The following is a 24,102-nucleotide window of genomic DNA, read 5'->3' as shown; positions in this document are numbered from 1 at the left end:
GCTAAGTGGTCATGTCACTACTAGTCAGTTTCGAGCTTTGATCCATGCTGGCCTTTGGGGCTGTGAGGGCATAAGGCTTGAAGTCCGTCAAACATGGGATCGTTGAGCCTCCTGAGGCCGGTTGCTCGAGAGGATATATGGTTTGCATTCAAGATGGATCGAACCAAAATTCCATTCCAATCGTCCGACAATCGCATCCAGAGGTCAATCCTATCCTTCATATATCTTCCCTCCTAGGCCACACTACAACTTACCACTTCAGATATGGCTACCGTGGATGTGGTCGAAATCACGGACACGATGACTGACACAGTCGTCGTCCATGGAAGAACAACGTCTGTTGCCTGTTATGTCTCCATGAATGACAAGCTGATGAAACCGATTTCGCTAACGTTCCTTACACAGTGGCGATGGAGAAAAAGTCACAGTAGCAACAGATGCTATGCTTCATCGTTTTGACAGAGACAGAGCAGCCCAGGTTGCCGCAGCCGAGATCGTACCAAAAGCACGAGCTAAACGGCATGCTGCAACGCTTGGTGCTATCCGAAGGCTGTATGAGGAGCGTAACAGCAACGGCATGAAGAACCTGGTTTTCTCTACGCTCTTTAATGGTTATACGCATTTGCCTTCCGATCAGGATCTCCACGACCTAGCTGTGGATCAATTTCCTCCCAGGGCGACGCTCAAGGCTCAGGTCTGCGATTTCTATCCGGACCACGCGGAAGTAAAAGAGGTCGCTCTTGGAGATATTGAATCCCGTATGCCCTTCCGTTTTTCCTTAAAATTGCTGCTCCTCGATGATCATTCGATATAGGCAATCTATTCTAGATCGACAAAAACAAGACATGCTGACTTTTCTCAAGAGTGGCAAGAAAAGCCTCACGGTGTTCAAGTTCGGTGGATGTAAGAGAACCTTGATCATTCCAGTTTGTGTAATGATCATACACTAATTAATATCAAATAGACATGTCCCAGTTGGCAGAGGAATTTATCATTCCGTAGGTTAAATGTTTCAACGACACTGGTCAGTTGGTTGGAATCGACTGCTGATTCCAAATATTATCCAGTCTATTGAGGACTTGTTTCGACACGCAAACAGTGAGGAGCCTCGCCCGTTTAAAAACGCTGGCCATGTTGGTTTTGCGTACGTCGAGCTGGACAATTTGAATTTTCGACATCGTGAAGAGGTCGAGGATCTCCGAGACACATACTGCTTGCTCTCAAGATTGGACCATCTATCTAGGTCTGCTCCTGATTCAACAGATGATGATTTGTCTCCCCAGACTTCCAAAACACCGACTGGGCCTGAGCCACTAGACTGGGAGTGTCATCGAGGTGATAGAAATCCAAAATTGCGAGGCGACCTAGAATGGCGAGCAGAGCACCTTAACACCGAGCTCACCTTCTGGGAGCTAGTTGCCTCTGACATGCCTTGGCAAATCTCCGATGGCCTCCCAATATGCGCGAGTGGGCCGCTTGGACGAATCAAGCCAGTGATAAACAGCTATGATTTTCGAATTCTCTCCAGTCACCCGGCGTTTCTTGATGCCCAACTCGTTCGGAATGAATTTCGATTTTTCCACAGAAGCGATGGTTCGCTCTCACCTCCCACCCCATCCTAACCCACATGGGACAACGTACTCAGCCTAACAAGTTTCGTTTATGTAGGCTTTCTTTTGACCATGTCTGCGGCGAAAGGTGTTAACTACCTGGATGCCCGACTACGAGAATATCTCCGGCAGTCTCCTGATGACATCTTGCTGAATCCAGGGGCTTCGGCTGTGGGTCAAACACTGAGGGAATTCGCCTCAACAGGAACGAGCACTTGGGAAAAGCCAACAGCTGAATGGCTTGTTGTCCACCTCGCGACCGAAATAGGCACTTGCCCACACAATGACACTCTGGGCCATAACCAGATTTCGATAGTGGAAGCCTACCAGGATATTCTTCGTGATATTGTTTGTAGAAGTGTATCTCGCTCCTCAATTCAAGATTCGGCCATACTGACAAGAATTTATCAGAAACTGCGTACCTATGAACCGTGGAGACGTGACGAGACTGTTCGGCTGACGAGGACTTTTCTGCAGTGCATGGAGGAGATCAGGTTCATTAGCAAGATGCTTGAGTCGAGGCAAAATCTCTTTACTCGGTTGAAAGAAGATATTAAGAAACATGACGAAGAGGATCGAAACCACGGCATACCACACAACCCCGACGGCGAGTCTTGTATGCATAGGGTTGATTGGACTTTGGGCAAAATTCGACAACAGCGTGATGACATTGAAAATATTGCCCACGAAATTAAAAATTCCATGAACGATGTAAGCTGTCCCCCTATCCTACCTGATTTCAATACTTTGGGGCCCAATGATCGGCTTGTATACTGACCTATATCCTCATGCAGCTTCTCCACCTTCGTACGATCGAACAAAATGAACTCACTATTGTCCGCGACAGCCAGCAGCGTGCAATTATGCTCTTTACCGCAGTGACCGTAATCTTCCTCCCGCTCTCCTTTTGCACTTCCTACTTCGGCATGAACCTACAAGGAATCTCCGACACTGCTCGTTCGGAACGGTACTTCTGGTACGTCTGCGGCACGGCCGGATTTGCCATAGTAAGCGTCATTTCCATTTATGCCTTTTGGCACCCGGCGAAGGATTATTTGATGGTCCTGCGGGAGCAGCGGAAGTCGAAGCGCTTTACAAGGGAAGAGAGGAAGAGAAGACTGAAAAGGCGGATCTCGAGTGAAAATGTGTAGTATTTGGAATTTAGTTGCATATATACAGTGTTTGCATCTTTTTTGATCCGTGTTTTCGTGATTATGTTTTGGTGATTATGTTTTGGGATCGCTTGTATACCATTATTTCAATTTATTTGCACGATTCGATGTGCCGCCATAAGTTTTTTTGTTCTGCTTTCTCATGGCATGATACGTCTCAATCTGATTTTAATGCATAGTTTGGTATTTTTTGTCTTTCCTCCTCCTTTTTGAGCTAATTCCGCGAAGCGCACATTTCTCACACACTTTACTCTGTACATATTCCCGACTCTCAGGCCATTTTTCTTGGTCCGTATAAGCAATAATTGTCCCTTATTAGTGGTCCATTTCAAGATTTATTTTTATTTAGTTTAATTTTAATTTTATTTCAAAAAAAACTTGAAGATACCAAAAAGAAGCCCGGATAGAAGATTCAAGTGGCAAAAGAAGGAGTAATCTGGCCATTGATGTCATCTCGGCAACGGTAAATGTTTAGGGTTTACCGGCCCGAACCTTAAACATTCTTCTTCTTTGGGTCGGGCCGACTAGCTAGCGACGACGCTGGCATTGTAGTTCCCGGTCGAATGCGTCTATGTTTTTCAAAAACCTGAGAATATTTCGTGAATGAGGATGGAGTTAATCCATGGTTCGAAAATATATATTATCGTTGGGTTCACAAATGGGGTTGCTCCCCAGGATCTCCAGGGTTTGGCATGTTCGTATCAGGAAGATGCAAAGAGAGCCTGTATAGTCGGTAGTTAACCCAAAGCAGCTTCATCCATTCTCATAATTTCGGCAAAATGCGGACAGGGGAGGAGAGGGTCGTCGAAAACTAGCGGATGGGGCCGCATCGCCATCACTGAAAACACTAAAATCGCAATCGAACGAATGAAAGCCTTTTTGACATAAAACATTCTTGATCTCTGCCGGTGCATAATTAAGGAGTTAGTTGACCAGCTTCACCCAGTTCTCATGGGGACGTTTCAAGAAGTCGCCTGCATTAAGTGGAGTTGAAGGTTTAGTAACTAACTAACGGCAATTTCCTGATGTATTGTTGTGTCCTTGCTTGAAAGTTCCGCAATAAAGTGGATTCAGACGGCGGCTTTATTTTTTTTTTATCATGCTTTTCGCCAACTAACCCTGTCATATCATATCCTTCCTAATCCGCCTTTTCGCCTTACAGCATGTATTCTCACGGATGCGCAAATATCTGCTTGCATAGAGTGGATTGTCACCTTTTACTTCTTACATTAAAACGTTGCATAATTCGTGGTGTTTGGCTGGATCGTTGAGATGGCCTGTTCCAGCTCTCTCAACGAGGGTCAGTGGGACTGAATTGAGAATGGGTGAAGATATTGTAACGTTTATTTCATATCTGCATATGATTAGACATTAAGTTATTTATTATTTGGTTCTTCCAATTTGCAGCTCCGAAACAAAATATGGCCACGATCTGGTTTTCCCGCACCAATATCTGCTTTCCGTAGTATGTAAGTTGTGGTCGAGGACGAGATGGGCGATAAGAAGATGAATCAAAGAAAAACTAAACAAGGTAATTGTGAACGTTTCTAACATTAAAAAAAAAAAGGTAAACAAATTTAAGCTTAGAAGTGGTAGGCTCCGCTCGGTTTGCTTCTTCATACCAGTCTGCGACCTGTTTCAACTCCTTTTAAGTCAAAAAGGCTTATTTGAAAACAAAGTAAAATATTCTATAACTCTAGCCTCCCCCACTTCCCATGTTTATTTGTTCTGGTGTAGACGTGGCATTTGCGGAAGTGCCAAAACTCCTAATGTGCATATAGCGGTTGATGAGATATGGGGAATAAGAAGAGCGCAACGAAATGAGAGGGTGGAATCAAGGGGCTCTAATGGGGGTAATGGACAAAGTAGTAAATAAAAGGCTGGCTAATGGCAAGGTAATAAGGACAGGGGCATAACGGAAGAGAAAATGTCAAAGGGGAGGGAGGTAGATGGGGGGGGAAATTAGGGACAGGGTATTATGTACATGTAGTCAAGGCAATATTTATTGCTATTCACGAAACATCTGGTCTACCTGCACTATGTCGCTCAAGCCCTGGAGGGTCAGATGCATCTTCAGCGTCAAAGCCTCTCATGTCACCAACCGTGCCGGGAGCGATGAATGGTGACGAACTTAATTCCCCATCTTCTGGGGAATATAGAAGCGGTGCCCAAATTCTCCAATGCAACACTCCGATATGGGCCAGGCGTTTTCCAATCCACTGGATATCGGGAATCTGCGGCCACGACACAAGGTCGGGTTGTTGGTGGAGGTGTTGGGAGTCGGCTATTTCAAGTGCGCTCATACGCCAGTACTGCTTCGCGGTGTTAAGGGCAATACTTTTCAGCTCCTGTTGAACGCGATCGCGGACGGCTTCAAAATGCCGGTGCCTGGGATGAACCTGATTTGATACAAAGTGAATGATGCGTTCGTCCGGATAGGTAACCAAACTTCTTTCACCTCGCATCATCTGAGCCACTCGTGCAATTTCCAATGCTATATTCTGCATATTGGCTTCGAATCGGGCAATCAATGGGTGTCCAGATGGGTCATTCTCGCAAGCCGCGTGTTCGCCATATTGGATGATTGAGAGTATGCGGGACTGCAGCGAGCAGTATATCGTGGACGAAACGTCGCCACCAACAACACTGTTGAACGCGTGACAACACACTTGAAGTAAAGCGAGAGTCTCGATGTTATTTCGAATATTATAAAGTCGGTCGAAATCAAGCGCAAAGGAATCTGGAAGCCGAATAGTCCGGTCAAAGGAACAGAGAATGGACGATAAGCCTTCGAATAAAATTTTTGCGGATTCGAAATTATTGGGGACTTGTTGTGAACTGAGATTGCACCGTCGTCGGTGCATAATATACCAGTTTTTCGAATTTTGAGCTTCCTTAAAAGACTGTTGCGACTTTTTTATGACGAAATCGTAGTGTTTTCTGAGATACTCAACAGAGTCTTCTATCAAATATAGTCGGAACGCACGAATCTGGTGATTTGCCACATCCTACATTCCAATAGGTCAGTGGCTGCTGCACCCTTGTATCTAGATTTAGGGAGCGCTAATACTCACCAATTTCATTGATTCAAGTATGACAAAAAGTTGATGAAGACCTTTCGATACTTGAATCATATCTTGCAATTGATAGCCATTTCGAACTTGTTCAACCATGTCATCCGCCATTTGATCCCTCATTGGCGCACAATGTGTTTTCAATAGAACGGCAAGCCATTCAGCAAGTCCGACCAAATTTAGCACCCCCTTTTCGACCTGTGCCACGAGGAACTTGGTCTCTAAGTGTTCTTTTATACATGAACGTTCGCGATCGGGAACAAGAGTCAGTAATATTTCTCTCAGTGTATCGAGCATGTTGGGTAGTCTTGCTCGGAAGACTTTGTGAGAAGAAGAAGCGCTGCGGACCCAGAAAGACAAGTTGATGTTGTTGTAAGCGCCAAAGGTAAATATCGAAATTTCGATGGCTACCGCATGCCAATACTCATTTGCCATTTTCGCCTTTACCGGGCCCCCAACAGGTCGAAAATGAAGATCCTTATCAAAATTAACATCTATACGAAGCTGGGTGTTTTTCGTGATGGCATCCAGACCAAGTTCAGAGAGCGAATCCGCCGTCACTGGCGGGGATTGGCTGGCGTGCTGTAATAGTGCCACTTCTTCCGGCGTAAGTCCCATCTGAGGTGGAACCAGCATTATTTTGCTGTTTACGTCGGTGGCTGAGGAGCGAGGTGATGGATGGTCACCTTCGGTTGTCGGCGATGGCGCCCTAGGAGAGCTTTCATTCATAAGAGCAGGTGAATGATCCCCACGCGGAGACTGTGAATTTTCGTGCAAGTTCCCCAGATCATTTTGCGATACATTGTTTGAATCATTGGCGACGTAGTATGATTTATTAGAAACATCTTCACTCTCCCCGTGCGCTCTTCTGTCTTCGTTTTGCAGGCCCGTCTCCATGTGGAGGAAAATACTGAGTTCGAGATTCTTCTAGAAGGAAATGGGTATAATATGTTTCTACCACCTAAAATGTATTTTCTCCCCGGCAGTATCGCGCTTTGATAAATAAAAAGACTGCAACAGATGGCTCAGTATCTGCTGGAACGTCGGTGAAGCTGTTTAAGCGACAGTTCTCGAAATATCTTATAAAAATAATCCAAAAAACCAAGACCTCCTTTTGCAAGAGAGAAATTGCTATCGTAAAAGTTTGCAGGTGTTCGGCAAGTTGGTTTGGAAAGACGTTGCTTTGAGCGTTGGAGGTGTGTGCAAGGCACTGTAAAAAGAAGGGAAAAAAGTAATTATAATTTAACAAACGAAAGGACTTCAATAATCAATTGAATAAATAATCGAGTAAATAAACCGAGGATTAAAATTATGTGAGAGTTGCAGCGTTTAGTACTCAACGTTGATGTAATTTTGAACATCGGGTTGAAGCGCACACATTCAGGGCTTGGAAACAGGGCAGCGAGCTAGCCGAATCTAAGGATCAAAGAGAGCAATGATCGAGAATTGCCACTTTGCTCCAGTTTGCTTGGATATATTGTAAAAGTGAGGCTGCCAGCCGACGCTGAAACCTTACCTAACTAGTCATGCTGACTACCGGGGATCACCCAATCTGCGAACAGTTCAATGGAGAATTCGCCATGTCCCAGTTTCATTCTCCATTATTAAGGCCAGACATTATGCACGAGGTGTATCTTGATGCTGTGGCTCGTCCATATTGGTGGTGAATCTGGTAAACACATGCTGGAACCGGCATATTTCAATCACTACAATATTTTGGATGTCTTGCCTGGACCAGGAATTGTTGAGTGCTTAGAATTTCCTCTCCATTTCATGACTGCCAATTTCAAGATGTAGTGGCCATTGCAGAATTCTTCGGATGGCCGGCAATCAGGGAATGCAGCATTGAACATCCTACTGATAGGGATGCTCCTGAAAAATGAATGATTTAGATGTGCTGGTACCCGCCATTAGGGTGCGAAAGTAAACGCCTATACTATTGAGTGGAGTCGGCGGTCGCGACTTGGGGCCTGTTGCAGGTGGTGGTGGTCAAGAGCGTTGCTCTGCATAAAATCTTTCAGTCAGCTAGGAAGATTGATCGTCGAGAGGCGACTGCGCTTAAGCCACAAGCCATCCTATCCCGAGTCTCTCTTCATTTTTTCCTTCACTCCAACGATGGAATATTACTGAAGTTGTAATTTATAACCATTTTCCCCGTCAGCCAGCAGCTCTCGAAATCTGTTCGCCCTTCATTTTGTACCAGCGACGAATGGGTAAAAAGTTTATGTTTTTAACCAATGCGGCCTGTCACAGAATGTATCATCAGCCCTTTGCCGGTTGAAAATACGGTTGGGACGTACATGTACTTCGAAGGTACTGTACATTGAGCATGTAGAAGCATGTTTGTCTTTGCTTCCCATATCCAATCACCCACACCCATACAATTCCGGCGCGCAAAGGGATCATAACCCAAGATTAAAACACTGCAACATTTTCTTCAGCTTGATATGTGTCAAGGCAAGTCTTTGAGATTACCATCTTACCCCACGGATGGTTTGTGCAAAAATTCCCTGGGATGGTACTACACTTGGCTATCTTATCAAGGATGGCAAGATGCAAGCAAGTTGTGCAATTAGACAGAAAGTAGTTGCCGATTTCAAGTGTGACCGGGTGGTCACTCATTGGATTCGGTGAACTAGGAGTCGAGACTGCGTTGCTGCTGACGCATCTGCCACTTTTTTCTCTTTGCTTTTTCTGTTCCCTACAAATTTTTCTTTTTCTGCTTCCCCCCCTTAACCATCGGGGTAACTCAACAAACGACCTCCGTTTGTCCATCACAATGAACAAAGAAAACAAAGGCTGGTCAATGTTCCTTGGAAGATAAGGGTTTTTCACCATTATATCTCTTGTCTATTTGGATAATAGTCAGATTATTTTTATTTATAACCATCTCTTGACGGAGATGCATGGAATAAAAATAAAAGGGGAGAGTCGGACAACTAGACAAGGAATTAAATGCGGCCAAATAAAGACCAGTGGTGAGTGGCGCAGAAAGAGCAAGTAGAAGTAGGGAGGATTCTGCTGTTCAAAAGTATTCAAGTTGTGTTGGATGGTTCCGACACACGGAGTAATCCTCAAATAAGAACAGGAAAACGACTCGCCTCACTTTTCTTTCCTGTCCTGCCTGCATTTTTCGAAAATAGCCCCCACAATCTCTTACTTCGCAGCATCTGGATCTTGAGCCTTGACGACAACCGCAACTCGAGCGGCATCCATAGCGTCCCAACAACAAAGTAGCGGTGGAGTTGGGGAGAGATCCCGTCGTTGAGGAACGGCGAGGCGGGGAGGATGCGAGCTAAGCGTAGGGCTTAGGGCTAGGGCCGGTATAGTCACGTGAAAACATTCCTGGCCCTAGACTCGAGAGACGACATACTCGTAGGCTCCAACGGCATTTGATATTCCCTAGCATGCCCTTTTGCAAGACTGCCCTCTTTAATTAAATTGATCTCCATTCTCAGGAAACCGGAGCCCCTCTATGGTGCCGCTTGACATGATCTGTCGTTGAGGAAGTTTACTAGTATGATACGACTAGGCCAAATCATTCTTCGCTATCAACAAGTTCGATACTAATAGGATATGGCGGTTGTTATCTGCCTTGGGGTCTCTGGATTATATCCCAATCTGATCCCGGATCGCAAGTCGGTCACGTCTAGCAAGTTCAGTGCATCTTAGAAGGCATTCTAGGGCGGTCCGCGAAGTTCCTGGGTTTTAGATGCGGGTTGCCGTGCTGAAGGACAATGTTAAAAGCGACCTGATCTGATACACCCTGCTGTACCATATGTTATGGAATCTCGTACCACAAACGGGTCAATATTATTCAATTTCTTGTGGATGAGGTCATGCCGAATTGCCAGGTGACATCTCGCTTTCGGAAAAGGCGTTCTACTGACGTTGGCGATTCTAAGAGGCATCGCATGCTACATCGACGTTCCTCCATGTGGGACAAAATTATGCCGTTTGGCGATGCCGTCCACCAGGCTCCATTGAATTCATTTACGTATTTGTTTTAATTTCAAAGCCCACGCTGACACCTGAGGCTTTAGGGTATGAATTGCTCCAGGGCTTAACTTTTTCGATTTCACCGGTTTCGCCTACACATTTGATTCCTAGTTTCAATAACGCCATCACGGGAAGTTGCATTTACCATTCGACATCTCGATCTTGTTGCAAACATTTACGAGAATCCTATTACTAGGATACTTTTCTCAGCTGCTACCGTCGTTCTGAGAAGATTCCTGTGACGTTATTCCTAGAGGCATTGAAACACAAATGCTGTTATCCGCTTGCTGTACAGTGATGTGTCAGTCTGAATTGTGATGGGCAAGGTTTTGCTTACTGCTCGCATGACAACTCTTGAACGATTTCCTTTAACCTGCAAACTTGAATTTGTAGCCGTTGCTCCGTTTATGTACACTTCTCCTTCGTTATTTGATATGGCAACTACTGGTGACAGAGGTACTTGAGCTGGTGCACTCTTCTTACCTGCATACGAAGATATAAGAAGTCAACTTTATAGCACCCCCCCTTTTCATTTCTTTATTCGTTTTCATATTTTGTTGACCTTTGTTTTTGCAAACATGCAAAACCAACCAAGGACAAGTCCTTCCGCATCTGTGGGTGGCTTTCACGTGATTTACTGGACGCCTCTATCGATGTCCACGATAGGTGATATCTACAACCGAGTAGCATGTTTGGGTGCAAACGACGGCGAAAGGACAATTCTGCAACATTGGATTTATCACCGCTTCCAACTACCATATCTTCCTTAATTTATGTATTCAAGCTTGCTTTGAATGACACTAAAACATCCTTTTGACCCCATTTTACCAGTGACTGGCTTATTGAGACCCATAAACGGCGACAAAGTGTTCTGATGCATGACATCTCTGTTACCTTGCTTTTGTATTTATATCCCCAGTCACTTAACCGCGTTATTGATGGGGTGAACATCATTGAAGCCGGAGTGGTTTTTTGAAGTGGTTATTTCAACATGTGAGAGATTTTATTGACCAAAACTCCACCCGTTTCGCTTTCAACGCCTCCATTTCATCCGTCAAGCGCAAACTGGTCTTAAGAATTCGAATCCATGATTCTTTGCCGTTCAATTTTCTAGTATTTATCCATATTAGCTTCAGGTTTTTCCCGCTTTTTTGAAGACCAAGCGCGATGAATTGGTCGGATCTACGTCTATTCCTATCATTTACCTGGACGGTTCCAAATTTGTCCCCCATTAGATCCTACCGCCATACCAAGACCGACGCATCTCGATTCAGGGTTGGGCCACCTCCAGGGAATCCCACTCTCCCTCCTAGCCATGCTGGCTTAATTCCGATACCAGGAGCGGAGGAAGGGAATGCTCTGTTCTTTTGGCTTTTTGAAGCTGAAAACCGTGAAAATGATGGTAACTTCATCGGTAAGCCTCTCGCCCTACGAAAGCTACTGCGGTGGATTTTAAGTTGGCTTGAAAGGCATTGACAATGTGATAAATCAGTTTTTTTAAGGGCGGGCCTGGTTGCAGCTCGGTCATCGGCGCTCTCTCAGAGAGCGGGCCTCTCACGTTTGTTGGAAACGCTTCGATGCCGACTGCAAACCCTTATTCGTGGACAAAGTTTGGGAGTGTTTTGTATATCGATCAGCCGGTCGGCACTGGATTTTCCACATTGAACAGCTCGAAACCCATCTCTAAAAATGAACAAGACACGTCGGACCTTTATGCCTGGTTAGGAGAGTTTTACCGCGAATTTCCTCATCTGCTGGAGAAGAAAACCCACCTAGTGGGAGAGTCATATGCGGGTATTTTCGTCCCCTATTTTGCCTCTGAGATCGTAAAACATCGTGATTCACTTCCGATTAATCTGAAGTCGATCTCTGTGGGGAATGGGATACTCGGGAACAACGCTGTTATGGCTGATGTCGCGGTGGGAGCGTACCTGGAAACGAATGCACCCATCCTTGATATCCTTCGGGACGTCATACATGCCTTTTCTTCGGCTGACCATATTTGCGAATTTGATACCGTTTTGAACGAACCAAACGAGTACCCACCACCTGGCCCGATAAGTGTTCCGGGAAACCCAGAAAACCTGAACTTTAGACGTGACGAACTTTGCAGGACGCCATCGGATAGCGATGCCGGCCCAATGGCTGAATGTAACACCCACCCGAGTATACTTCCGTGATGGAATCAATTCTGAATTCCACTTGCCACGGGCCTTGTGCGACCTTCTCTACTGCGGCTGACTACTTTGAGACGCGCTCCAATTTAACTCACGATTGCTTTAACCTATACAACATCAAATACGATTGCGGCACTGTCAGCCCTCTGGGCGCGCTGACTGCCTATTTAAATCGGGTAGACGTCCAAACCTCGCTGCATACTCCGCAGTCTGATACCGGCAAATCGAGCAAGAAGCGTAACAAACCGTACCCGTTTCAAGGATGCAATAGCGAGATTATGCAAGCTCTTTTGGGTCCAGCTAACCACCCAACACCACCAGCATATTTCATCATACCGGACTTGATATCGACGCACAATATCTCTACGCATATCTACCATGGCAAGTTAGACATGCTCATCAACCACATAGCCGTCGAACTTGTACTACAGAACATGACCTGGAACAGGCGTCAGGGTTTCCAGCAACGGCCGACGGCGTCTTTTGGTGTTCGCAAGGGTGGCAGTAGAGCTGGATCCACAGCTCAGCCTGGAAATGATGGGACGAACATCTCCACTGGGGGCATATGGACTGCAGAGCGCGGGCTGACTTATCATCTCTTTAATGATGCGGGGCATGTTGTACCATTTGATCAGCCAGAGGAGATGTTTTGGTACGTGAAGGAAGTCATCCTAGGGGGAAGTGAGTGAGATACTTGAATTATTTGTTGATCAAATTCTCGCTTTCTTCCCTGTGTCAACTTCTCAATTGTACCAAGGACTTGGTGGAAACCCACTTGTGAGTTAGAAGTAACTAGTTTTGCTTTATTGTCCAGTATTGATAATAGGGGATTAGGCAAATGTTTTCCTTCCTATTGAAGATATCTCGTAAAAAAAAGGATTCTAAGTAGACAAAAAGAAATCAATAAGAAAACTAGGGGATATTAGCCAAAATTTTGTCTCCTCAGTTCACCGATGTTCCCCGTAGGTCTTTTTGAAAGATGTATATATCGCTCAGCAAAAAGTTTTTTAAAAAAAACAACTGAAATATGAAAACCTTCTCCGACGCAATGCAATTTCCCGCAAAAAGTGGTAGCAAATAGCAAATATATATAAGGTATGGGTGGAAACAGCATAAAAATATAGATGAAAAAACGGACCTGAGGTGCCTAATAGCTGGCTATATTTCTCCACCAAATTGAACACCAATAGATTGTTTTTGAGATTTTACTAACTTTGGCAAAGTATAAAAATAACAGTAGTAAAACAACGGGAACATAGATGCTCGGGATATTCGTAGAATGAGAGATGGCTTGCATGTCAACATTATAATATGACAAAGGGAATACGGTTGCACAGTTGTACAGCGATAAGTTTGTGGATGGGGATACTGAGAAGGAAGTTGCATGATGGCATCATCGACGCGCAAACATGGGTGCCGGGTTGGCAGTGTTGAGGACAGAGTCTGCTCTTTGGAACACATCGCCCGCGAAGAATCGGTCACTATACGCGCTCGCAGGTGTTGATGGTACTGTTGCTTGAGCTGCTGGACCAAGTGCAGCGCTTAATGGTGTTGCAGGAAGAGGTACGAACTGTGATGATGATCCATTGGTCAGCGTCGAGGCCGTACTCAACATCGTCGATGTTGAAGAATTGGTGTAGTGTGGGAAATGCTGGGCTTGGGTCTGAGGTGGATAAAATGTCGTCGGGTTGGAAGTGTTCAATTCAGCGAGGTAAGACCAAGGAGACGCATCAATCAGCCGACCGGCTTCTCTGCTTGCCTTCTGCACAGGGCGAAGTACAATGACGACTTCAGGATTGATGAGGTTGAAATTCCTTGCCTCCCGCATGTCTGTCACTAGTTCGACGAATACCTGAATGAAAGTTTTGCAAAGTTGCCAAAACTCGCGCTGGTTCCTAGTCCCATAGCCAGGCTCTTTTAATGTCATGTTTGAGAGGCGGTGACGTAGTGATTCTGATACATCTTGACAGACACGACACCGAAGAATCAGCCTATGGCAAAGGATTCGTAGTTCTTCTGGTGCTCTTGTCTCTTCAGCTAATTCAAGGTACTGGGTAAATTGCCGAGCAGCATAGGGTAGGGCATGTAGCGCCGCTGTATAGGCAGATGTGAGCTGGAAGAATATCTTCTCAAATATTCGCTCCACCTCAACTTCATCTAAAGCCGCATATATGTTGGTACGACTAGAAGCTAAGGTATTGGTTGTGCCGAACGTTTCGCCGGACCGCGGGGTGTTGGCTAATGACGGCGAACCCGAAGTTAATCGGGTATTGGATCTGCTGCTCGATCGGCTTCGGCAGCCATAGTTCTGGGGTGACATCGGCACTGACGGCAGTGTGTAGGGAGCGTTGAATTGAACAGGCGTGCTGTTTGAATTTGGCTGCTGGTAAATCACATTGTTTGAATTGGGAACGGCTATAGGATGCACAATCGTAGTATCACTGCGTAATCGCCTTGTTGGTGGAGTTTTCTCCGCGGTAGGCGTTACGGCCGACTCGCCTGTAATAACGGGTTGCCCTTTCTTTGCCATCGAAGTGGAGGCTTGACTCTTTTTCCCGGAAGAGCTTTGCTGTTCAGAATGCAAGTTAATACCTAAGTGAGAACAAGCATTTCGAAGTTCAGTCAGGCTCCCAAATATCATGAGCAATAACGACCGGAGGAACTTGGGATCTCCAAAGGAAACTGCCCTGCCAACAGCGAGTCGAAGTTGCGTGGCAACATGTATGTATGCCATGATACAAGTTTCGCACTCGCGTTTTACGACTTCGCACACTCTCATTACCCCATCAGCATCTTGGAGGTCGACCCGGCCTGCACTTTCTAACGCATCATTCAACCGCTCCAGATGAGTTTCTGCGTTGTAAAATACAATCTCAAGGCTATTTCTCCTTGCGTCCTCGCCCTTGAGCACATTTATTAACAAGGAAACATGGGGGTGGAGTTGGTAAAGGGCATATAGCACTCCTTTTGCAGCATCGATGATAGGTTCCTGTCCTGCCACTTTGATTCGGTGTTCTGGAAGGCTTGACATTCGGCGAATGAAGGCGTCCTTCAACTTTCTCCGTTCTCTCGGGCTACCGGGGCTAGACGAGCTGCTACCCCCTCCTGACATTCCACCATGTTTAGATCGCAAGATAGATCCGTGGCTCAAACCACGCACGTGGCTGTTACGATATGGTCGCCCCTCGTCCAGCGTTCCGAGATCTGTGTTTTTCCAAGTGATTAATCCCATACGTCTACTTCGAGATGCACCTGGCCCTGTGATCACACCTTCACTATTACTTCGATTTCGCTCGCTGGTTCCCGAATATGTTGCAAGTCCTGTGCGTGAGTTTACGCCGAGTTGTAAAACACCATTCTGCCCGGACGCCATTCGATGGTGAGAGCGAGTCGGGATTGGGGGTGGCCGTGACAACGAAGGAGATCTGGATGAGTGGGCCGATTCGGACCCATTCGTTCTTGGGATTACGGGGAATCGGTTCCCACGCTTTAAAGGTTTCGGAGTGTCGACCAACGTTTCGCTTTTTACGATATCAGAAATTAAATTAAACTCGTACATTCCGCAAAAAAAAAAGGGTGACATACCTGCTCTCGCTTCCAGCATCAAATTCAACATATGTTACAGGCTGTCTAGTTTTCAAGAATAATTTTAGTTCCGCCGTGATTGCAGTTTCTTTCTCATTGTCTGTCATCTCAGATGCTGAAACGTCCGTTTCTTTCAGTTCAAGAACTCGTTTGAGAGGGTACTTTAGCGAGTTGCCTGAAACCTTCAAAACCTGCAGTTTGGTCATATCCGCCAATTCTGTCGGTAAATCATCCAGGAGGTTCTGCATGATAGACAGGACTCGTAATGACGTAAGCTTCCGGATTTCTTCCGGAATTTTGGTAATTTTATTCCGGCTAAGATCCAAGATTTCGAGAAATGTTAAACCGAATACCTACTGGGCATGAGCTTCTGAACAGCCAAAATGTCTTAGATTTATGGACATACCTCTTTGGGGAATTGGGTGAAATTGTTCGCCCGGATATTGAGATACCGCAGGTGGGTGCATTCTGAAAATCGGCCAGGGATATGGTCAATATGGTTATTGGACAGGGATAGCCTAGTAAAGGTCAGTCTATAGTTAGACATATACAATGCGTAATGACCAAGGAAAACGGAAGTAATAGTCTACCTCGCGACTTCGTCTTTGATAACATCCACCATAGATTCCGGAATAGACCCGATATTAGAATGGCCCAAGTCAATAGTCAGCTTTGGTCTGACTACATCATCGACCGCCTCGCTTCCTGCCAATGATCGCTTCGTTTCCTGCAAACCATTTTCCACAGCCCGCTTTGCGAGCTCAAGCGTCTCTTCCTGGCTGAGTATCTTTCTGTGGGAGTGAGGGTTAACGTCTCCACGGATGGATTGGTCAAGCGGAGCGGGGAATGTTGGCGGATAGGTCAACTCTTTGGTGTCTTCGTGTGCGTCACTACGATATGGCCGAAACGGCCGAGTATTGTCCTCAGTGCGGGACATAATGCCGAGCATTGTGACCCAGAGCACGAAAGCAGTGGCGAAGGACAGGAAGGGTGGGCGAAATTGTGTTAAGGGTTCTGGCTGCCGCCAACTCCTTCATGAGTTAGGAGCAACTTCTTAGAAGCGACATAATAGGGACCTTATATTCGCAGCTCCGGCCACGATTGATTAAGGCGACGTTGACATCAGTTTCGCGGATGGAAGAAGTGGAAGATAGGACTTGGGCAGAGTCAAGAATTTCTGCTAGGCTAATTCCTCTTGCTGAGAAAGCAAAGCGGCCAGCGAAGAAGCAGAAATGCCGGGCGTTGGTGCCAGACAAGCAGCCTTGAGAGGAGGTGTGTCGCCAATGGATAGGACAGTCGAAGAAGTGCGCCAATCTGAAACAGTCAAGGGTTTGGAGTGACAAATGGGCTTCGTGCAACCAGTAATTATGTGCTTGTCCAAACAACCTCCACAAAACCGTTGCTGAAATAGCTGATATTGAATTGCAATTGCTAGATTCGCTGTCCCTTGAGAATTATTGCTGCCGTCTTGGTGTACTCGTCTGATGCCAGTTCAAGTTCTCATCGCGGTTAGATAGCCCAGGTCACGGGATCTGGCTGGCCCTGAGTGGACGGTCTTGGCGCAAAGACGTTACAGTCTTGGCAGGGCGGGCGGACAGACAAGGGGATGGCATTTTTGTATGCACGGCGGTAATATCAAAGAATCAATTGTCGGAAATTATTTACCATAGTGTGGGAATAGAGGTCAATGCTACTAGTAGTGTTTACCAAGAGGCTCTCTATCTCCGCAGTACGGCGTGGTAAATCGTGGTCCAACTCAAGCTAAAAATACAATTGGAAAATATAATATATGATAGGTTTGTTGTATCCTATACAATGCATACCTCCCACGATAGCCTCGAACTAAGAATATCTCGCAATGGCACTAGATTGGAGGCCCTGATGGCGCTTCAGCTTCAGATTCCTCAGAGGCCCCTATCACGTCCTCCTCCTCTATCAAAGGGATTTCGTCTTCGGATTCACCGCTCTCTTCCGTAGGGCCAGTAGAACCAGTGAAAGCCGCCAGACGCTGTTCCATGGCTTGGTTTTCGCTCTCAGCCCATACCTTCCATTTCTCATATTCTTGATTCTCCAGCTCCATCCCAACAGTATGCATATCTGGCCCGAAATACGCACCTGTTGCCAGGGCCTCCTCCTGTGCAACTCTTCGCTCAACATCTTCCTGTAGACGTAGCTGGTAGAATTCACGTCGGGCAATTTCATATGCAGCGCCTTTAGACATATCCGGGACATTGTTGAGGAGATATAGTTGCCGTTGTACAACACTGTATGAAAGCAGAAGAGAAACATTACCAAGTTAGCCATCTTGTCTGTCCAGTTTGTAAATATCTCGGAATCTCAGGTTGGGCCAAGATGTAACAATTATCTCAAAAGGAATATCCAACCTTTCTCCATCAAGTTTTTTTCCCGGTTGTTGGATATTCTGCCAATTGTATCTTCGGTGATCATTTCCGTCATTCTCAAGAACCACTCGTGGTCGGGCAAGCTCCCATGGATGGTCACGGAAAAATTCCTTTCGTAGCTGGTCCTCCTCGTATCGTATTTCCTTCGGTTGGAAAATGCGGCTCGGTTTTTTTGACGTCTGCTTCCGGCTAGCAGACGATTTGATTTCAAGCTGTGGTTTTGACTTCCCCGGAACAGTTCTCATTCGTTGCTTGACGACAGGGTGTGACGGAGCTTGATTGCGAACAAGAATCGACGCTGGAGGAATGTCTGCCAGAACGTCCAGCCAAGGTTGTCGCGTCCCTGGCTTCCCACATTGTGTAGTCGCTAGGGCTGTCCGCCTCACGCGAAGTGCAGTTAAGTTATATCGTCCCATTGTGTAAGCTGAACGGTTTGGTTCCTGAGAGGAACCCTCGCAGAGATCCCTTTTTCCTCACTACTTGTGCCGCGAGAGCTAGGATCACTGCTCAGGAAGACAATTACACGGTGCGTTGTTAGACAATGAGGACCCAAGAGATAGAGATATTCAACCGAAAAAACACTTAGAAATATCAGAAATAACTAACAAGAACTGTAGACTGCGACTTGTGGGATTCTCCGGACGACATTCAAAATGCTCCAGCGCGAGAAGAAATTCAAAATGTTCGGGGCTTGGCGTTTTTCACCGATTCCGCCAATCATGAGCTACTAATCATCCCCAGAAAATTTCCAAACCATCAACGGCGACAACGTCAAACAAATCGGGGACATCTCATCAGTTCTGGCGGTTTCTGCTGCGGGCTTAATTGCATTCCTATACAAGCACCCTTATTACTTATTGCTGCTCTGCAACGGTTTGGGACTCCGTGACGACTGCTGCTAGCACCTTGTCCCTGGCATCAAGAAGTTAAAGATATGCCCACTTGACCAGGGATGGCACGATGTCAGGTCTCTCATGTCATTCTCTAATAGCTTGGAAAGGACGGCAGGTTTTTGTGCCGTCTCTTAAGCAGGTTCTTCTTCACCCCCTCCGTTTGCATCCAGCCGAATACGCGCAGCCCGATTTCCACCACCATTCATCCCACTAACGATGCGACTCCAATCATACTTTACAACCCGTACTCCGATTAGCGACTTATTTACCAATTCGCTTGTGTTAGCCGGACTATGCAGAAGACACTCGCCGCGGAAAAGACGGCTTGCAGGAATGTCGAGGCACTCGTCTCACGCAGCGATGCCAATGTCCCAGGATATACAGTCGCAAGAGCAGGGTACTAACAGAAGCAGCATCAGCCTGCAAACATCCGATCCGCATGAAAGGGATTCGATTATTTCGCAAGAAGCAACAAAAGGATCTTCCATAGCCAGTGATCAGAAATCGCATCATTCCACGCTACCCACAGACTTTACAATTGACCACGCCGCATTCAGAAGAGCAGCTGCTTCGAAACTTGACGATACCAAACACCTTTTCAGGTTGTACCTTGAGACATTGGGCAAGAAGGAAGGCCTAAAATCCCTTCAGGTTGTGTTATCAAATCCGGCAAGGGAAATATGTTTGCCTCAGAAAAAACAGCCAGAACGTTATCTTCCCGATGCAACCGAAATCCATGGGGTTCAGCGGCTAGTGGATCTATTGAATGACGAACGCAGCTCCAATCAACAAATCTTTAGAGCATATAAAGACCTCCCGTCACCTGGTGTATTATATCTCTCTGCTCGGAGCAGAAGGCTTCTGTTGCATCGCTTCGCAAGCCCACCCCGCCGTCTACGTATCCATGCCGAACGATATCTGAAATTGATAGATGATATGGCCGAAGCATCATTTTATATATCACCTTCATTATGGACTGCAGCGATTCATCTGGCGGGGAAGTCCTATACTTCGGTCAAGAAGCCCGATCTGAGATCATCGCTTGGAATGTGGAGGCGGATGGAGCATGAAGGCTCAGTCCCGAGTTCCAGCATAGCATTCAATATATTGTATGACGTCGCTATTAAGGCGAGACAGTGGAAAGTTGCTGATAAAATTATTGAAGAAATGAAAGCTCGTGGATTAGAGCTCTCTCGATTTGGAAGGGTGGCTCATATATTTTCCCATGGGCTACGAGGAGATGCTGAAGGGGTTCGGAAAGCTTATCATGAATTCATTCAACTTGGCGAAGTAGTTGATACCGTGGTTCTAAACTGCGTCATGGTCTCGCTCCTACGGTGTGGCGAGCAACATGTTGCAGAGAAAATGTATGAGCGTATGAAGGACATGTACCTTTCCCTAAAGTCACAGCACCCCGAACTCCTACATTCGACTGTGTATCCCTCTCCCTCCGACAATTACGCTGCCTATAGAAAGGCAACTAAGAGACTCGGCCGCGTTCTCGGGATGACGACCTTTCTCAGAGATAAGCTTCCAGAACACCACCGTGCATTACAGAGAGCGATGCCATTGACTCCAGATGGTAAGACCTTCCATATATTTCTATGGCACCACGCAAACGTCACAGGTGATTTACCACGTGTCATGGCCCTTCTTGAGGACATGAAAGTCACATTCGCTATCCCCCCGCAAGGGATGATCTACATATTTTTATTTCACGGCTTCGCTGCCCATGGCGGAAAAAAAGACACCCAGTGGACATACAAACGCCTTAAAGGCGTATGGAAACACTTCCTTCGAGCTCTGTACCATTCGAAGGCTGAGCTTAGTTCCAAACGAAGTACCAAATGTCGAAGGGAAAAGTTTGTTTGGGAGAGCCCATTAGCCAATAAAGCAGAAGCATCTTCTCGCGGACCAGAGAGTGCTGAAGAAGCCGACGATGAAACGTCGAAACCAACGCTGTACGCGAGCGAAAGAGGAGTAGACCAAGCTTCTTCATGGACTGCTTTGACCGGGGATGGACCTCCTAATCCCTTTGAGGAAGACGAAGCCGATGATGACTGGCGGTATGAAAATTCTGTCTACTTGGGCCGAAAATTGATTGTTTCCTGTCTAAGAGCGCACGCTGCTTGCGGTGGGCCCGAAGCTGTGATGGATGTCTGGGAACGAATAGAGCGCCTCTGGAAGCCCGAGTCACAGAAGAAAGCAGATATCCTTGCTGTTAAAGCAGTTCTTGGACAGCTCGTTCCTGGAAGCTTTAAAGCGCCTAAATAGTGTGTGCCCGCCACTTACTTTAATGTACTGTACATATTATAGATACTACTTCTTTTTCTACATGGGATTCTGGTCTACGCTCAGCGATTGGTATACCAACTGGTAAGCTTGTATCTTGCTTGTCTACCATACCGTGCAATAATTTTCATTACCCTAAGTTGAGCTTTGGATTGGCCTACATTGTTACTGCCCATTTACACGTGAAAGTACCGTATTTATAGACATCGATCCGTCCACCTCATATTTCAAGGGGGAAATATAACAATCACGTGACATCGCGTTGTCACGCGTGAACTTGTTGATAGGAATTGGAATTGGTGGAGCATATAAAATAGTAGTATCAGAGCTATAACCTCTATATGAAAATCCATGAAGGGCAAAAAACATGATATTACCTTGAATTGCAGCGGAGATGCCTCTGCAGCGAAATAAAGGACAACCCGTAGACATTGACTTCACGTTACGGCGCGTGTTTGGGAAAAAGGCATTTCGGTGGGTGCTTTTATTAACTACGAATTGCGAGAACTTTGGGCTTTGAATGCTTTAAGGGACTGACTGCCGTTTACCATGCAGGCCTCTGCAGCGGGAAGTCATTGAGGCTGCCATCGAGGGCCATGATGTGTTCCTTCAAGCTGCTACATCCTTCGGGAAGAGCTTATGTTTTCAGTTACCTGCCATTGTTGGCCATGGGGGTGAGCACCATCAGCACTTCTATTATGTTTAAGTTAACATAAACATATTGCTAATCAAGTTGTTGATGGTAGTCACGGTTGTTGTTTCGCCACTTCTCGCGTTGATGGTAGGTTTGATGTGAATCATACTCACAACACTCCTTGTAACTAACATTATTTCCGTATTAGGTGGATCAGGTTTCTGCCCTGGAAGCTAACGGCATACCTGTTGCAACGATAAATTCTACAACTTCTCTTACCAAACGGCGGGAAATTGTGAAAGATCTTCTTTCAGGGCATCCCATTACACGACTTCTATACGTAACCCCGGAATTCTGCCAGACCGATTCCTTCCGTCGGCACCTTCAAACAGTTCACCTACAAGGCGAGCTTGCTCGGATCGCAATTGATGAGGCGCATTGTGTCAGTGAATGGGGACATGACTTCCGCCCAGCTTATAAGGAGCTATCGTGGTTCAGGAGAGAACTACGCAGGCCATTTGTTCCGATCACTGCCCTTACAGCGACTGCTACGGCACGTGTTCGATCAGATATCATATCCTTGCTAGGATTAGACCCCATGACTCTAAAGAAATTTAGTACAGGATCAGCACGGCCTAATATCCATTATGAAGTCCGCTACCTTCCAGATTGCTCGATGGACCCTACAGTCCCTGACACGGATCAACTGAATGATCTTCTCTGCTGGCTGAGCTCAATTCATAGCCGTCGTATTGCGCGGCTATCACCTCCCGAAAATGAGAATTGCGCTGGCGAGAGTATATCCGCCGTTACACCTCTCCTGCCGCCCATCACAGGAATTATATATGTTCCCCTAAGGGCCATCTGCAGCGAACTTGCTAACAGCCTATCAGCGTCACCACTCAATATTAAAGCAGTCGCCTATCATGCGGGGCTCTCAGCTTCTGAGCGATCCAAAATTCAATCACTATGGAGCTCGCCAAGTAAGATATCCACATCAGTCACGGAGAAGTCAGAAGAGAAGACCAAACCACCCGCATTTTACATTGTTGTCGCCACCAACGCCTTTGGAATGGGAATCGATAACCCTCACGTACGTTTCGTTATACATTGGACGCCACCCCGCAGTTTTGAAGGATTTGTCCAAGAATCTGGCCGGGCAGGGCGTGACGGTCGGGCAGCCGTGTCTCTCATATATTACAGTCCCCAGGAACGCGACCGCGTATTGGATCGTATGACACGCGATCAAGATTGGCATTTCGATGCGGCTCTGCAGGGGGACAATCCGGCAAGTAAAAAACGTAGGCACACGGAGTCAAGCATCGCTGCCAAAATGCGCAATCAGGAAGCCCTCCTCGAAAGCTTTAAAAGGGTCGTTAAATACTGCGAAACAACCTCGCGGTGCAGACATGAAGTGATTCGCGAATTTTTCGGCGAGCGCGATCTGCAAGTCGACTCACGAATTGGGCAACAGACGCAGGTCCATATTGACACTTCTATATCGTCAACATGTGATTTTGCCTGTGACTTCTGCAAGGAGGGTCATGAGGCATTGACGCGCCGGAAAAAAATGAGTGATGTTCCTGAAAACCCCTTTGAGAATCATGCTGAGGATTTCTTGCCAGTGACCATGCAAGTTGGGGATTTCATGGGATTTCGTGCCGCTAGCCTGATAGATATTTATAAGCGATAATAAGCGATTATAGTTCCTTTAAATTTTTATTTTTTGCTTTTTATTCCTGACCTTTTGTCTTATTTGTTTCTATTTTTGATCAAAAAAGAAACGAAAGAAAGAGTTGCATAGGGAGGCGGTTGGAGATGGTAGGACTGGTTAAGATTGTTTGGCGTTGACATATCTTTTACTCTAGAGCGGACATTTCTCTTCTTAGTAATGACTTCCTATAGCTCGGTTTTTGAATGATGTGATGTAGTTTGTATTTCATATTGATCATTGGCATTGCAACACATGCAGTATGGCGTTCGGTAAGGAAAAATGTAAGTAGAGCGCGCTTTGACTGGAAGTCTGGTATATGACTCTGAAGCATCGACCAGCTTATAATGTTTTGCATAGAAACCGAGTAATTGAAAGTATAAGCCGTGCTCATTCGATTCCCCTTTCGAGGAAAGGTCTGAGATGAAGAGAGTCAGAGACGACTACCGGGGGGAGTTTCACGATACAAATGTGAATCCATATAATAGAACAACAACATCTGAATGTATCAGGAGCAGCCTCAGGGGAATAATTAGCGTTGGTTGCCATATCC

General features: G+C 46.1%; 8 protein-coding genes across 8 annotated transcripts; 4 read left to right on the top strand and 4 right to left on the bottom strand.

The window, feature by feature from the left end:
- Nucleotides 1-264: 264 nt before the first annotated feature.
- HCBG_02360 (uncharacterized protein) lies at nucleotides 265-2,761 on the top strand (the record flags this gene model as incomplete). The annotated part of the gene is made up of 7 exons (XM_045429409.1): nucleotides 265-335; nucleotides 406-758; nucleotides 864-903; nucleotides 965-998; nucleotides 1,068-1,593; nucleotides 1,669-1,958; nucleotides 2,405-2,761. 7 exons carry the CDS (start codon nucleotides 265-267, stop codon nucleotides 2,759-2,761), a joined length of 1,671 nt encoding a protein of 556 aa, XP_045289304.1.
- Nucleotides 2,762-4,794: 2,033 nt separating this feature from the next.
- On the bottom strand, nucleotides 4,795-6,753 carry HCBG_02359 (uncharacterized protein; the record flags this gene model as incomplete). The annotated part of the gene is made up of 2 exons (XM_045429408.1): nucleotides 4,795-5,790; nucleotides 5,857-6,753. The coding sequence occupies 2 exons, from the start codon at nucleotides 6,751-6,753 to the stop codon at nucleotides 4,795-4,797; spliced, it is 1,893 nt and encodes a 630-aa protein (XP_045289303.1).
- Nucleotides 6,754-10,061: 3,308 nt separating this feature from the next.
- HCBG_02358 (uncharacterized protein) lies at nucleotides 10,062-10,614 on the bottom strand (the record flags this gene model as incomplete). The annotated part of the gene is made up of 3 exons (XM_045429407.1): nucleotides 10,062-10,142; nucleotides 10,193-10,338; nucleotides 10,533-10,614. The coding sequence occupies 3 exons, from the start codon at nucleotides 10,612-10,614 to the stop codon at nucleotides 10,062-10,064; spliced, it is 309 nt and encodes a 102-aa protein (XP_045289302.1).
- Nucleotides 10,615-11,022: 408 nt separating this feature from the next.
- Nucleotides 11,023-12,889, top strand: HCBG_02357 (carboxypeptidase; the record flags this gene model as incomplete). Its single annotated transcript, XM_045429406.1, has 4 exons — nucleotides 11,023-11,300; nucleotides 11,348-12,006; nucleotides 12,213-12,684; nucleotides 12,847-12,889. The coding sequence occupies 4 exons, from the start codon at nucleotides 11,023-11,025 to the stop codon at nucleotides 12,887-12,889; spliced, it is 1,452 nt and encodes a 483-aa protein (XP_045289301.1).
- A 536-nt stretch (nucleotides 12,890-13,425) lies between these two features.
- HCBG_02356 (uncharacterized protein) lies at nucleotides 13,426-16,566 on the bottom strand (the record flags this gene model as incomplete). The annotated part of the gene is made up of 4 exons (XM_045429405.1): nucleotides 13,426-15,553; nucleotides 15,618-15,970; nucleotides 16,024-16,135; nucleotides 16,208-16,566. The coding sequence occupies 4 exons, from the start codon at nucleotides 16,564-16,566 to the stop codon at nucleotides 13,426-13,428; spliced, it is 2,952 nt and encodes a 983-aa protein (XP_045289300.1).
- Nucleotides 16,567-17,481: 915 nt separating this feature from the next.
- Nucleotides 17,482-18,435, bottom strand: HCBG_02355 (37S ribosomal protein Rsm25; the record flags this gene model as incomplete). Its single annotated transcript, XM_045429404.1, has 2 exons — nucleotides 17,482-17,881; nucleotides 18,002-18,435. The coding sequence occupies 2 exons, from the start codon at nucleotides 18,433-18,435 to the stop codon at nucleotides 17,482-17,484; spliced, it is 834 nt and encodes a 277-aa protein (XP_045289299.1).
- Nucleotides 18,436-18,814: 379 nt separating this feature from the next.
- On the top strand, nucleotides 18,815-21,186 carry HCBG_02354 (pentatricopeptide repeat protein; the record flags this gene model as incomplete). The annotated part of the gene is made up of 1 exon (XM_045429403.1): nucleotides 18,815-21,186. One exon carries the CDS (start codon nucleotides 19,129-19,131, stop codon nucleotides 21,184-21,186), a length of 2,058 nt encoding a protein of 685 aa, XP_045289298.1.
- A 368-nt stretch (nucleotides 21,187-21,554) lies between these two features.
- HCBG_02353 (DNA helicase) lies at nucleotides 21,555-23,745 on the top strand (the record flags this gene model as incomplete). Its single annotated transcript, XM_045429402.1, has 4 exons — nucleotides 21,555-21,678; nucleotides 21,760-21,878; nucleotides 21,951-21,985; nucleotides 22,047-23,745. 4 exons carry the CDS (start codon nucleotides 21,599-21,601, stop codon nucleotides 23,529-23,531), a joined length of 1,719 nt encoding a protein of 572 aa, XP_045289297.1.
- Between the last annotated feature and the right edge of the window lie 357 nt (nucleotides 23,746-24,102).

Source organism: Histoplasma capsulatum (assembly GCF_000150115.1).
Source record: "Histoplasma capsulatum G186AR genomic scaffold supercont2.3, whole genome shotgun sequence".
Classification (NCBI taxonomy): domain Eukaryota; kingdom Fungi; phylum Ascomycota; class Eurotiomycetes; order Onygenales; family Ajellomycetaceae; genus Histoplasma; species Histoplasma capsulatum.
The sequence above is the reverse complement of the archived record's forward strand: the minus strand, read 5'-3'. Positions and strand labels throughout refer to the sequence as shown.